Source organism: Pungitius pungitius, chromosome 4 (genome assembly GCF_949316345.1).
Source record: "Pungitius pungitius chromosome 4, fPunPun2.1, whole genome shotgun sequence".
Lineage (NCBI taxonomy): Eukaryota > Metazoa > Chordata > Actinopteri > Perciformes > Gasterosteidae > Pungitius > Pungitius pungitius.
The window spans coordinates 1,637,517-1,652,450 of record NC_084903.1 but is presented as its reverse complement, the minus strand read 5'-3'; the positions used below and the strand labels follow the sequence as shown (position 1 = coordinate 1,652,450).

Genomic DNA, 14,934 nt, shown 5'->3' with positions numbered 1-14,934 from the left:
ATTTGCTTCCACGTGTTCCAGTCCTCGCAACACACCCTCATTCTGGGTTTTCCCTGGCTTTCCCAACACAACCCCCAAATGGACTGGTCTTCGGCGACAGTGATTGCATGGAGGAGGGAGTGTTCAACGCGATGCTTTTCCACGACACCGTCTCAAACCATTCCACTACCTGCGCCGAAACAGCTGTCTCCATTGGACTCAGACTACCCGGACCTTTCCAGGGTACCGGCATGTTACCACGACCTTAAGGAGGTATTCAATGAGCCACCTCTCTGCCTCCACATCGGGAGTATGATTGCGCCATTGATCTGCTCCCAGGATCATCTCCTCCTAGAGGGAGAATTTATTCCCTGTCTGCACCTGAGACACAGGCTATGAAAGATTACGTAACCTGGAGTGGGTTGGGTGTCTCCCCACCCAACCCACCCTCCTGCATTCTGCCCTCGTCTTGCCTAGTCGGCGCCGTCACCTGGGACATCGAGGAGAGGAACCTAACGGTTGTCCCCCAGCAGGCTGTTTGTTCCCCCTTCTCTCCGCTCGCAGGTCATCCATTGGGCCCACTGCGCCCGAGTCTCCTGCCACCCCGGAGTTCGAAGGACAATGTTTGTTATAAGACAGCGGTTCTTGTTGGCCCGCGATGGAGAGGGAGGTAGGAGAGTACGTGTCGGCTTGCCAGGTGTGTGCAAGCTGTAAGGTCCCTCGACGCCCCCCGTCCGGGCTCCTTCGCCCCCTGCCGGTTCCACATCGTCCCTGGTCCAACATCTCGCTGGATTTCGTCACAGGGCTTCCCCCGGTCCGAGGCAACACCACCGTCCTCACGGTGGTGGACCGGTTCTCTAAGATGGTCCATTTCATTCCTCTGCCTAAGCTGCCCTCCGCCAAGGGAACCGCGGAGGCGGTGCTCTCTCACGTTTTTCGTCTCCATGGTTTCTCTGCAGATGTGGTGTCTGATTGGGGCCCCCAGTTTGTGTCCAAGTTTTGGAAGGAGTTTTGCAGCCTCTTAGGAGCAACGGTCAGTCTATCTTCTGGCTATCACCCGGAATCCAATGGGCAGACTGAGCGTCTGAACCAGGACCTGGAGACCGGCCTTCGCTGTTTGGTTTCCAAAGACCCAACCTCCTGGTGCAAGAACCTCATCTGGATTGAGTATGCGCACAACACACTCCCTTCTTCGTCTTCGGGCCTCTCCCCGTTCCAGTGTGCCTATGGCTATCAGCCACCCCTATTTCCTGCCCTAGAGAGGGAGTCCAGGGTGCCCTCTGCGCTGGCCATGGTCTGGCATTGCCGCCGCACCTGGGACGGAGCCCGCCAGGCCCTCCTCAAGAGCGCTGCATGGTTGAAGAGGACGGCGGATCGACGACAGACACCAGCCCCTAACTATCGGGTCGGCCAGAGAGTGTGGTTATCTACGCGTGACCTGCCCATTTGTGTGGAGTCCCGCAAGTTGGCGCCAAGGTTCGTTGGCCCCTTCCCCATCTCTAAGGTGATCAACCCTGCGGCCATGAGGCTTAAACTCCCTAGACCTATGAGAGTGTATCCCACTTTTCATGTAGCCCGGTTAAAGCCAGCCAAGGAGAGCTACTTGGTCCCTGCCACCAAAGGCCCACTGCCCCCGAGACTCATTGATGGCGGACCAACCTACACCGTCAAGCGGCTCTTGGCAGTCCGACGCCGGGGCCTCCAGTATCTGGTAGATTGGGCCAGAGAGGTCGTGGGAGCCAGCTCGCAACATCTTGGGCCCTAACCTCGTCAGGGACTTCCACCTCAAGTTCCCTGACGAGCCTGGGCCGTCTGGTGCCGGCCTTAGGAGGGGGGGTACTGTAACACCCAGACTGGGGATTTTGGTCACAAAGTGATTTTCTGTGTGTCTTCTGTCAATCACCCTTCCCTCTCGTTTCAGACACCGCCTACCTGTGTGCCGCCACTCCCCCGTGATTACAAGCCTCACCCTTATTGTTTATACCTGTGTCTCGTTCCCCTGTGTATGTCGACCTTGCCGACGAATTGTTCTGTGCCAGTTTGTCTCTTGTCTCCCATGAGCTTACCAGCGATCTCCTCCAATGTGCCTTCCCGTGCTTCGAACCTTTTCTGTCCACCCACGAACCTTTGCCTGCCAACTTGGATTGTTTGCCTCCTCTGTCTGATTACCCATGTACCGAACCTCTGCCTGGATTAAATACAAGAACTGCTCCTAACTACCGTGCGTCGAGTCTGCTTTTGATTCCAGGTCCTTGTGGCCCTAGCCTCCCTGACAGTAATGTGATGTTCAACAATAGGAGGTGCGTCCAGATTGTGCAGAGAACACATCAAAATTCTGCTGGACCAGCTCCCTGTTTTGTTATAGCTGTGCTTTTGATAAGCTAGAACCATACGACTCTTCAGCAACTGCACTGTCTGGAGAAGAGATCAACACATCGGGGGAACTACAATACAGAAACACGTCCCAGGCAAACCACTTTTTTAGCAGGTTCATATGGTAGTTTTGGGCGGTTTTGCGGCAGCAGCTCAAAGGGGGAGAAGCCAGTGGAGGATTGAGTCACCTCCCTGATTGAAAACAAGACAATATTTTGGGGGAAATTCAGCTTATCTTGTATCTGTTATTTTATTTTTTCTGAATTGAAGCGCTTTATTTTAACATGCAGAAATGTCTAAATGCAGCCCCACTTATATTTAGTTATTGAGAGTTTATTTATATTTGCAGTCACACATATATAATCAGTTCTTTGTTCTCTATCTGGATCTTCACATTTTAGTTGATGACCCCTGCTCTTAGAAGTTATTTGTCTGTACCTTCCCTTTAAGGGTGGGGCTCCTACTGTGGGTAAAGTATGTCTGCCCATGATCATGCAGCTCAAACAATGCCTGGTAATCCTAGCCATCTAGTCCGGCTTTGCTGGTTTAGATTATCTGTTCAGTCTTTACAGAAATATAAAAACTACAGTAGTTTATTGTATATTATGGAAAATACACAAATAGCAAACATTTTAAATAGCAAATGAATTTATTATGAATGCACAATATTTAGACACATTACCTTTCTAACAATACTCATTGTATAAAGACATTAATTACATTTATGGTAAATATTGATGTACAAGTAGATACTTACAAATACATAATGCAAGACAAGGGTTAAAGCACATGACCAAAATCACAGATTCAGCCCATCTAATAGAAAATAATCCTAAATGGTATCAAAATATGAACATAAGTACAGTATAAACATATTTATTAACTTTATGGATGATTTTTGATAATGACAGAGTGAGAACGCCTTTCCACTCCACAATCCATCCTGTCCATGTTAATAAGGCCACACCAGGCTGTTCTTCTCCCCCTACTTACGCTTAGCGCTGCATGTTGTGCGGTTGGAAGTTGACGTAGATAGCCCAGGCCTCCATCTGGGAGTTGTCGGGGTTCCACTTGCCGGAGTCATGGTCCTCAATCTGCTCTTCGGCCTCCTCCTCCTCACTCAATCCCTCCTCTCCATCTGAGCTTTTATTCTCTGTGTGGCGCTCGTTCCAGTCACACACCTGCTGGGCCTCCAGCGTCGTCCTGGTCGAGGAGCTTGAGTGACACCTGGTGCAGACCCTCAAGCCCTTAGTCGGGTGGATGTGTTGGATCACCGCTCTGGTCTTGGAGCACGCGGCGCAGACCACGAAGCCGCATTTCCTGCAGTGGTGTCGACGCTGCGTCACGGAGAAGCTGCCGAAGCAGCGCATGCAGACCGCCGAGGCGTAGGCGGGGATCAAGGTGTTGGCGAAGTCGGAGCCGGTCCGGCACCCCCCTTTCTGCACCAGAACGGACCGGCAGTCCTCGATGTGCTGGATCCAGTCCTGCTTCTCCCTCCGGGAGTCGGCTGCCACGTAGAAGGACTTGCGCGGCGTACGGATCAGCCACTGGTTTCTCATTGATAATCCGTCCTCCAGGTCCTCAAGCTGACAGTCCTCTGGAAATCCCAAAAATAAAAAGCGAGGTTACACATTTACCGACTTTAGAAGGCCAATGGAGGGCGCACAATCTGTTTTGTCAATTATCCTAGTCCCTAGTGTATGGGAATGTGTTGTGGTCATGTTTGTGGGTTGGTTCAGTAACGGAATGCGAGAGCGTTGTGAGAGTTCTTGTGATTAAAAGCGGTTGTTTTGTTTCGGCGTAGGATAAGGCCCACAGTAGCCTGTTCTCAAACAGTTTCCTGTTTCTCATACAGTAGCTCAAATAAAATTAAAAAAAATAGTCAATATTTGTGTTTTTGAAACATGGATTATATACCAGGTAATATTTGTAAATTAAGATATCTGCGCAAAATATATGGTTTTCCTGCATATCCTCGTCTCTGCTTGTCTGCATATCTCAGCTGGGCTCGGGCCCGGTCCAGAAACGCCGGGACTAAGAAGCAGTTGAGATTTGGGGTTGCCCTTCGGCGCCCTGCGCTCTCGTCAAGGCGAGTCTCGCAACGGGCTGTCTAACAACATAACATGAGCGACCACCGGCAGTGCGCTTCCATGAAGACCTTTGACGGAAAAACTAGAGGTAAAACAGCTGGACCCAGATCAGCCTGACCTCACAATCAGCGTGAAAGGGAAGCTTTTACACATGGAATGTTGCTGAAGAACGCACACAGGACTGCGGTAAGGACACACAACCAGGACGTGGATGAAAAGAGGCACATTTTATCCAAAATAATTCATTGTGTGAAGTTTTGTGGCTTTTGAGTTGGTCTTTCCTCAACACACTGATCGGGTGTTTTCCCAACAAACTAGGTTCATAGGTGCATCTCAATATATATATATAGATATATATATATATATATATATATATATATATATATAGATATATACTGTCTATAACAATAACATGTTCTAATAGATTTTATATAAATATTAGTGCTGTCAACGCGTTATAACGACGTTAATGCAAACCCATTAACAATGTCAAAGTTTTCTTCTTTTTTGGGGGGGGGGGGGTGGATGACTCACTAATAAATACTAGTGGTGTCAAACGATTAAAATATTTAATCAAGCCTACTACTTCTTTGCTTTCAGCCAGCTAATTAAAACCTTTTCAGACAACAGACATCCCCCACAGAATAAAAGCAATCAAAATTGTACGTCGTTAAAATGGGTATGCATTAACGTTGTTAATAACGCATTTAACTGACAGCACTAATAAATATATTGGTATTGTAATATATTTATCCTTTAATATAATATATTCATTACATGTCCTTATCATGTTAAACTGCTGAAATAAATGTTACATTTTTAACTGCAAAGTAATAATTCATGTTTTGCATTGAATCATACTGGGATGTTTACTGAAACTGATTGGCTGGCCCTACCAAAAAGAATTCACTAGTTGCTACTGCCCATAGTGGTGGTCAAGCACCTGCCCTTTTGCCCTGGATGAAAAACGTGCCCCTTCTGCAGCCAAATTATTTCTTCATCCTTCAATATTTAAGAATGAGGAACCTATTGTATTTCAAGGAATTATTATTATTATTAGCCTTTACCATATTTAAAACGTTTAAAAAATTTATTATGGATATCCGTACTGTTACAAAATTTGATGATTTTTGGGTCTCACGTTTGGGTATAGAGCACCCTCTTGAAAATGCGCCCTCTTGAAATGTAAAAAAAAGACCACACTAGGCCAGTTTCCGCCCCTGATGTCCAATCAACTTGAAAGTTGACACACATGTCATCATTTTTGAAGATTGGGGGGCACTGCATTGAATCCTTAAAGATGTGCCTTTTTGGCATATTTTCATAATAGTTGTAAAAGATCGAACTCCTCCGCTTTTGAGACTTCGACCTCTTAAAGTTGCATTTTGCCAGAAGAAATATTAAACTATGTGCGTAGGGCCCAATAAAAAAAGACACCTTTTAAAAGATTTTGGAGGAAGTTGGGTCATGTATGGTATTTTGAGAGGCTTTTATTTTCGGGATGGAACATCAGAATGTCCTGGTTATCCATGAGTGTCACCTTGGGGATGTGTACCATCAACCTGAAGTGGAATGGTCATGAAAGTATTGATTGTTTCCTTCCAAATCTAATCTGAAAATGACTAAATGTAGTCTGCTGATTGAGATATTGAAGGAATTTGCTTCATGTATGGTATTTTGAGAGGCTTTTATTTTGGGATGGTACAGCAGAATGTCCTGGTTATCCATAAGTGTCACCTTGGGGATGTGTACTATCAACTTGAAATGGAATGGTCATGAAAGTATTAATTGTTTCCTTTCAAATTTAATCTGACAATGACAAAATGTAGTGGTGATAGATTTTCAAGGAAATTGGCTCATATGATATTTTTTTATTTTGGACTGGTACATCAGAATGTCCTGGTTATCACCAAGTCACACCATGGTGATAGGTACTACTGTCTGAAGTATTGATTGTTTCCTTCTAAATCTACCCTGAAAATGACAAAATGTAGTCTGGTAATTAAAACATTGAAGGAAATAGGCTCATGTTGTCACGGTTTGGTCTCTTTCCCTGTTTTAGTTTGAAGTTTCCGTTCTGGCCCCCAGAGTCCAGTCTCCGCCCGTCCCGGCCCCCAGAGTCCAGTCTCCGCCCGTCCCGGCCCCCAGAGTCCAGTCTCCGCCCGTCCCGGCCCCCAGAGTCCAGTCTCCTGGCCCGTCCCCACGGCCCCTGATCGTGCCCCCTCCCTCCCATCCCTTGGTCCTCTCCCCCCCACCCCTGGGGGCCTGGACTGGGATTGGGATCCGGGATCCGGCCCTTGAGGGGGGGGGTGGGGTCAGGGGTTGGGCCGCCGGAGCCGCACCGCCTGGCGCCCCCCGCCACGACAGCGCCGGAGCCGCACAGCTCGGCGCCCCCCGCCACGACGCACGGCCGCCGACCCGGCAGACCCCCCGAGACCCTGAGGCCCGGCCGCCGACCCGCCAGACCCCCCGAGACCCTGAGGCCCGGCCGCCGACCCGCCAGACCCCCCGAGACCCTGAGGCCCGGCCGCCGACCCGCCAGACCCCCCGAGACCCTGAGGCCCGGGCCGCCGACCCACCAGACCCCCCGAGACCCTGAGGCCCGGCCGCCGCCCCGCCAGACCCCCCGAGACCCTGAGGCCGCCGTTCCGGCCGGCCCCCCGAAGGACCCGACACATGGCCGCCATCACCCGGAGTTCCCTGCGCGGCCCAGGATCATCGGGTCCCCACCCTCCCTCCCCTTGTCTGATTTTTTTCCGGTTCTGCTCCCCTTTAGGACCGTCTGGAATTCGGTCCTTGAGGGGGGGGTTCTGTCACGGTTTGGTCTCTTTCCCTGTTTTAGTTTGAAGTTTCATGTTCCTTGTGGTCCTGGGTTAACTTCACTTCCTGCCTTGTCCCGTGATTGCCTGAGTGTTTCCACCTGTGTCCAATCACCTGCACCTCCCTCGTGTATTTAAGCCCTGTGTGCCTGTTGTCCCCTGTCGCGTCATTGTCTAATGTCTCCGGTGGTTGGAGCACGTCGGTTTTTTGGTTTTGGAATAAAGAGCACTTCGTTTCGGAAACCGCTGCGTTTGAGTCCTGCTTCGACCTGCACCAGCCCGATCCTGACACATGTATGGTAATCTGAGAGGCTTTAATTTTTAATGGTACATCAGAAGCTCCTGGTTTTATGTTGACATAAAAGGCCTAAGACCATGATAATGTCAAAGATAAAGTTTGCAAAGCAGAATTCCGGGCATTGCTCCATGCAGTTAATGACCACTGACTTGCGAACGCTTCGTCCGAAGGCCGCATTTGTAACAGTCCGGCCAGTGCCCCGACGTGCAAGCAGTAGCAAGGACCCGTCCAACGCTGCTCGCCGCTTTAATTTGGGTTGTAGCTGGTTGTCGACATAACTACGGTTACAGGGAGGTGTCGTTTGTGTTTCATCGTCCTGTCGCTGACGAGCTATTGAACCGTGAAGTCTGAATCTGTGAATATCTTGCTAACTTTACCGAACTGCATAAACGAGGCCTGAAATGTAACCGTCGACACAAGACGCACACGCAAAGGCAAACGCAGAACCATGCTTCATCCTTTTGTAGCAGGTGGCACCATGGGGTGGCGCTGTGGGGTCAAGGCGGTGCACCTATAAAAGGGGAAGTGGCACTTTGCCATGAAGTGCCAGGCCCTTTCTCAAAATGCGTTCTCGTGGGCTCGTGAAACGTCATCAGTTGCAGCCCGAGTACTGTTCCAATTCTAAAGTCTGCATCTGGCCGAAAACGGTCATAATACCCGGATGTGACTCGCCCCGCCCATTTTACCGGGCATGCATCGGAGCAGGTTCGTCTGTTCTTGTGAGAGCCAAATATCCCAGAATGCATTTCACCTCAGCAACAGGCAACAACGACAGAGGAAAATAAACAACTTTATGTCGAAGTTTATAAAAACTACTTTATTTAAGTAATGTAATGTAATTTTATGACTGAAGTTAGTTGTTACAGCAACTTGTGTTGTTACAATGTGCTCCTTGGATGGAGATGTGAGGTGTAGTTAACGGAACGTCAGACCCTCCAGCACCGGGCGGTCAGCTCATCTCAGCCCGCACAGAGCAGCCTGTTTTCGGCGAGTCTTCTGTGAAATGCTCCGCCGGTTTTCACGTCTCCGTAGCGGTTATACATGAGATTTAACTGTACTATAACGAGTCTTCATAAGTTTTAATGTGGTGTCAGAGACTGATGTTGTTCACCGGTTACGTCTGTTTGAGGACAGAGTTTAGATTCATAACTTCATGTTTAAATGTAACGTTAACATATTGTCTGTAACCGCAGAGTGCAGCTTGTTTATTGTCCATCATAACTAACAATGTTTTAATTAAAGGACATTAAAAACTAAAACGACAGCAGAACTTCAGCTTCAAAGAAACCCTGAAGCTCTGAATTATAATAATAATGAATAAAATAATTCCACATATGAATTATTGTATAGTTCTCTGTAAGATCTTTGATGTGTGGTCAGCAGCTTGCTGTACGAGGACCACTACACTGATTATCAGCCTCTTGATGTTTGAGTAACAAGACAAACGGTAGGTGTGCATGCATTCAAATATTTTAGTGTAATAGTTTACTTTTTGTTACTGTATCCAACCTCCTCCTAAAATGAAAAAGCTAATTATTTTATGACTGATTATATATATATATATATATATATATATGGTGCTCAATATAATATATACCATTTCTAATTTTAAATGAAAATGAGACAAAAGCTTGTTAATAGTAAAATATTTAAGTCAAAAACTATATTAAAACGTATTAGCAAGACCAGCTGACGTGGTGACGTCATCCAGTCAGCTGCTGTTCCAATTGCAGAAATGACCGTTCTCCGTTCTCCCGAAACCTGCGAGTCAGGACTCCCGAGTCTATTCTCGCGGGAACGCAAGTCCGTTCTCGCTGTCTCAGGTATTGAGAAAGGGCCCCAGTTTCCTGTTGGGTGGCCAGGGTATGGTTGGGCCCCCAGTAGTGGTGAGAGATCCCCATTCTCTTTTGATCTGTAAATATATTTCTGTTTATTCTTTCATATGTACGGGTGGTAGATTTTAAAGTTTGCATGACAGTATCGGGAGGAGAGGCACCGATCCGGGCAAAGAGAGAACGAATGGGTGTGAGAGTTTGATACAGCAGGTATGTTGGGTTTTTTAAGTATGAATTAAAGTTCGTTTTAAGCGGGTTTGTTGCAGGGTAACTCGGGGGTGCTCAGAGCCTGCAATGTGTCGGTGTATGTGGGGTCGGATTAGACCTATCTGCAATAAATATTATTAAACTGTATTCGGCTTCCGTTTCTTAAATTCATAAATTAACACTTTAACATCGCTACCCACAGGGTTCGAAATGAGGGGGATCTGGTGGGGTCCCGGACCCCCTATAAGTCATTACGGACCCCCTAAAAGAATTTATTTTTTTGATTTTGGGGGGTCCCCGACAAATATTTGTAACATTAAAAATGATCGTGAACAGGTCGTTTTATATTTATATTACATGTTATTTAGCTGACGCTTTTATCCAAAGCGACTTACATTGCATTATAACCCATGCATTACATTTTTGCCTGGGGAGCAATTAGGGGTTAGGCGTCTTGCTCAGGGACACTTCGACATGGCACATGGAGCAGCCGGGAATCAAACCACCAACCGTGTGGCCCCCAGCACACTGCACTACTCCATGCGCCACCATCAAAACAATAATTAATTTTTTTTCCTAGCGCGATTAGGCAGCAATCAGGGCAGCTAATAGCATCACAGATAGTTGTTGTGGTCTATGACGCACACGTAGGTTATTGTTGAAAGCGGCAAAAACGAAGCCTCACAAAAAGTGAAATCCCTAATGAAAATGCTGTAAGTGCTTCGATTATGTTTATATCTCCATAATAATTGCTTATTCTAGTAAAATATTTGGAGTTGGTGTTCCTATATCAAAAGTTGCATTAACTAACTTCGATACCCACTGTAACGTAATGATTGGAAGAGTGCGTTTGTCAACGTTTCTTATAGCTGTATGTGTATGAAGCCAAACAATCTGCCAGCTAACAGCAGCACATTCACAAACATATTGCTGAAAATCTACAAAACGCATCACAAATCCATTGCAGCGTTCACGATTGTATAAGTGAGCACTACAACACAACCACGTATGAAAACATGTTTTCAAGAAAAAATATTTAAAAAAAGATCGGAACGATCGGGATTCGAACCCCGTGGGTCAAAACATCCTAAAGCCAACAAGCCCACTGCTCTACGCAGTGAGCTATGGAGATTTACAGTTTTACCTGTGCGGTACAGGTGTGTTAATGGCCGCTATCTACCGCAGTGATTTTCAACCAGTGTGACACTAGTGTGCCGCGTCACACTGGTTGACAGATCGTCAGGTGTGCCGCGGGAAATTATCTAATATCACCTAATTAACCATTGTCGGGTGTCTGTGATAAAGTGTAGCAGATAATGTAATACTCTTCTATTTCACTGGTTGGCAGCAGAGAGCGATAAATGCCTGTAAAGACAATAGAATTAGTGCTGCACGACACGTGACAGTTTGGGATCTCAGCAAGACAAGCAAGTGACAGTGATGGATTTTTTGAGAAGGGAAAATGCAAATGACAAACACGGCCCTGGACAAAATTCTGACACAGATGAAGGCCCTAGTATGAGTGGTCAAAAGAAAAAAGACAAGAGGGTGAGCTCGAGGCAATACAGCGAAAGCTATCTTTCATTTGGATTTACTTTCACCGGGGATGCGACAGCACCGACGCCGCTGTGCTTGGTGTGTGGTGAGAAGCTATCCAATAGCACTGCGGTCAACTCAGCCGACACTTGAATTTTAGTGCACGTTTATGCTGACATTTACAGTATTGAGCAAGTAACCGGAATACAACCTATTTAATCAAATATTCTGGACAATGACTGAAGTATGTGAGTTAAGGACGTGTCTGACTACTCTTGTACAGTAAATGCAATATTTTTACTGTATATTTAGAGATTTCTTGTTAACATAGAGGAGAATATGCCCTCCATTGTGACAATCTATTGTACTTACTTTTCTATACATCATATGCAATGTTATGTGTTAGCGGCAGCCAATAGGTTGCCCCTGAATGGACATGTGACCTAGGAGAGGTCAAGTGAGCCTGCGTTCAATAAAGACGACTCAGTTCAAGTCAACCAGCCATGATGCGCCACTTTGTGTTATTTGTATATTAATAATATTCGGCCTAGCATTGGGTATGGACGCCGGGACCGTTGAGCTAACCATCTCTGCTAACGTTTCTCCAAAGTAAAAGTCATATTTGTGCATGATCAAAAACACCATTTCTCAAAGTTTGGACTGCAATAAAAACAGATTTAGCAATAATTCCACGTAAAGACTAATGTTCCTGTGTTAAGGACCTCCTAGACTACTACCATAATGAATATCTTTAAAGTAAAAGTCATATTTGTACATGATCAAAAACACCATTTCTCCACATTTGGACTGCAATAAAATCAAATTTAGCAATAATTGCTGCTTGCAAGTGATGAGTGGTGTGCAAAGCTGGCATACCTGGCTGATATATTTCATCATCTGAATGAACTGAACACACGGATGCAATGCCGAAATGAAAACCTGCTTACAAGCACTGATAAAATAAACGGATTCCGTTTAAAAGTGCAGCTCTGGCAACAACATGTGCAGCGTGGCAACCTTGAGATGTTCCCGCTCACAGAGAAACGTCATGATGGCCAAACTGCTGTAATGTGCGAGGTGATTGGCACACATTAGAAAACTCTTGAGGAGAAGTTGTCATTTTATTTCTCTTCAGCCTTCACAGAATGCCTTGACTGGGTTAGGGACCCATACAGCTCAGCATCCGTTGCTGGAAAGGACATGACTTTAAAGGAGCAAGAAGAACTCATTGAACTGAAACATGTGGTTTAAAGCTAAACTATGCTGATCTTCCTTTGGACAGTTTTTGGTTATCTGTTGCCAAGGAGATCCCCATTCTGGCCAACAAAGCTATTTTGACATTGCTCCCGTTTTCAACCACATATCTATGTGAGCTGAGCTTCTCAAGCTTGACTGCGATAAAAAAGAAAAACAGAGAGAGACTGAGAGCCGTTGAGGAAAAGCTTTGTGTGTGACTTTCTACCATTCCTGCCAGGATATCCATGTGTTCATCGAAACAGGCCCAGATTTCATACTAAGTGAGTATGAATACATTTAGAAACCATATTATTAACTATATGTATTGTATGTACTGTGTTAGAGTGTCATTTTGGTTGGTGGTGTGCCCCAGAATTTTGTATGTGTAAAAAATGTGCCGCGGCTCAAAAAATCACTGATCTACCGGACCGAATAGCAACTGTGATTCCGGTGCCTGATTTAGATGCCAGGTACAGTCTTTATAGACACCATTATTATTCAATCCAGCGGCTAGTTGTTTTATAAATTCCATTAACATAAGGGATGAGAAACGCCAGTTGTATTTGATCAAACCCTTTGAAGGTGCATGGTGCTGCCATAATGAGTTCACCTGGTGGATTTAGGTAACTTAGTTAACTTCCTTGCTCAAGGAAAGAATGACCTGTTTTCCACTTTGTCATGTCAGGGATTTATATAAGGTGCTGTAACTTTGTTGCTCCAGAATGAGAGGGTTACCTGTTTGATTATAGCCCATCCACTTCTCCAGACACCACTACAATACTGGGACTAGCCCAAACCATGAAAAACATCCCAAGATCATCATCCCACCTTCAAAATATGTCAATATAATTTTGCCTGCAGTATACAGTATAGTGTAGCAAGATAGTCTTCAGTATTTTTAAAGTTACATTTTAGGGGACCCCCCAAGAGTCCTAAGTCATTTCGAACCCTGGCTACCCAGTTACGACGCACACAGGACTGCGGTGACGACACACAACCAGGACGTGAACAAAAGTGCACATTTAATCCAAAATAATTAATTGTGTGAAGTTTTGTGGGGCTGCTTCATGTCAAAGTGTCCCTGAGCAAAACCTAACCCCTAATTGCTCCCCGGGCTAACATGAAAATAGATGGGTTTAAAATGCAAAATGACATGTCATGTATTTAACACTGAGATGATTCCGAGTTCAATTGTTAACACTTGGTTGAATGTTTATTTAACACTGACCAGATTGGGAGAATATAAAGAAGCTTGGAGTTATAATTTAATCTCACAGACAATTTAACTCTGTGAAGAACATTGGGTGGAAAAACGTGAAGACGACCTTGGGTCGACACACGCAAGGGGTGGGGGGGGGGGGGGGGGGTTAAAAGGCACGCAAGGGGCTCTTCACGGGACACGTCTGCGTGTCATCGCGTTTCTCTGAAACCGCAGAAGCATTGAATTGAAACCGTCGAGTTTAAAATGCAATGTAAGTTTGCTTTGATGAAAGCGTCAGCTAAATGACATGTCATGTATTTAACACTGAGATTTATTTTTGTCACTAATTCCGAGCTCAATTGTTAACACTTTGTTGAATGTTTATTTAACACTGACCAGAAACTGGCAGCGTGCGTCTTACCCAGGGGGATGATCTTCTGCTTCTTGTACCAGCGGCCGTTCACGATGATGGTGCCGTACACCAGCACGTCGTTGAACAGGAAGAACATTTTGGGCTGTGCCCCCTTGCGGCTCATCTTCATCAGCTGACCCGCTCCAAACAGAAGGCGACCCGGTTCGTACAGCGGCTTCCCCGACCGCCCGAAAGATTTCTCCACGGCGCGGATCCGCTCCCGGTTTTCCTTCTCAAACATCTTTTCCCTCGTGGAGCCCATTTCTATTCAGGTGACAAGTCAGCACGAGCCTGTTCGTTAGTGTGTTGTTGTTGTTGTTGTTGTTGTTGCGCACACAGCTGAGCTGTCCGCGCGCTTCTTTTATACAGTGTGACAAAGTGACACTCCTCCAGCTTTTAGACAAACCCATCTGCGCAGAGGTTAGAAGGCGTCACGACTTTCCTTGCCAGGAATCACTTGGCACTGATTCAAGTTTAAGTTTAGAAATAGTCACCTCAGTTTTTTACCCAATTACCAACTTTTATTCAAAAATGCACTTTCAGATATTAATTGCATTCAATATGGACATTTCAGAAGTAAATTAAATAATAACCGTTTGGACACAACATACAGTATATCATCATATTTCTATGTGCAAACAAAAAGTTTTTGAAAAGTCATGATAAAGTGTGACATAGCAAGAAAATGAAGAAGAAAAATGTCATAGCATAAGAATTTAATGACACAGCAAACCGTTACAAAAGTACACATTTTCTTTACTGTGACTTTAAAACTAAGTCTACTAAATAGCATATATTTTGTAGAGAGCAGGTAGGAGAAAAAGTTGGTAGTTGTGCTCGTTTTTTAATCACTATACTTTTAGACAAAATCCACAAAGTCAATAGAGTAAACAGGAAGCTCCACAATTTTATTAATAACATCTCGGCAGTTCAAACCCTGGCTGCTCA

The 14,934-nt window shown here is 45.6% G+C and overlaps 1 protein-coding gene across 1 annotated transcript; it reads right to left on the bottom strand.

Annotated features, from left to right (window-relative positions):
- Positions 1-3,033: 3,033 nt before the first annotated feature.
- Positions 3,034-14,380, bottom strand: LOC119196205 (pleckstrin homology domain-containing family F member 2-like). Its single transcript, XM_037451735.2, has 2 exons — positions 13,996-14,380; positions 3,034-3,949 (listed from the first exon to the last, which is right to left on the bottom strand). Exons 1-2 carry the CDS (start codon positions 14,246-14,248, stop codon positions 3,348-3,350), a joined length of 855 nt encoding a protein of 284 aa, XP_037307632.2. The 5' UTR covers positions 14,249-14,380; the 3' UTR covers positions 3,034-3,347.
- Between the last annotated feature and the right edge of the window lie 554 nt (positions 14,381-14,934).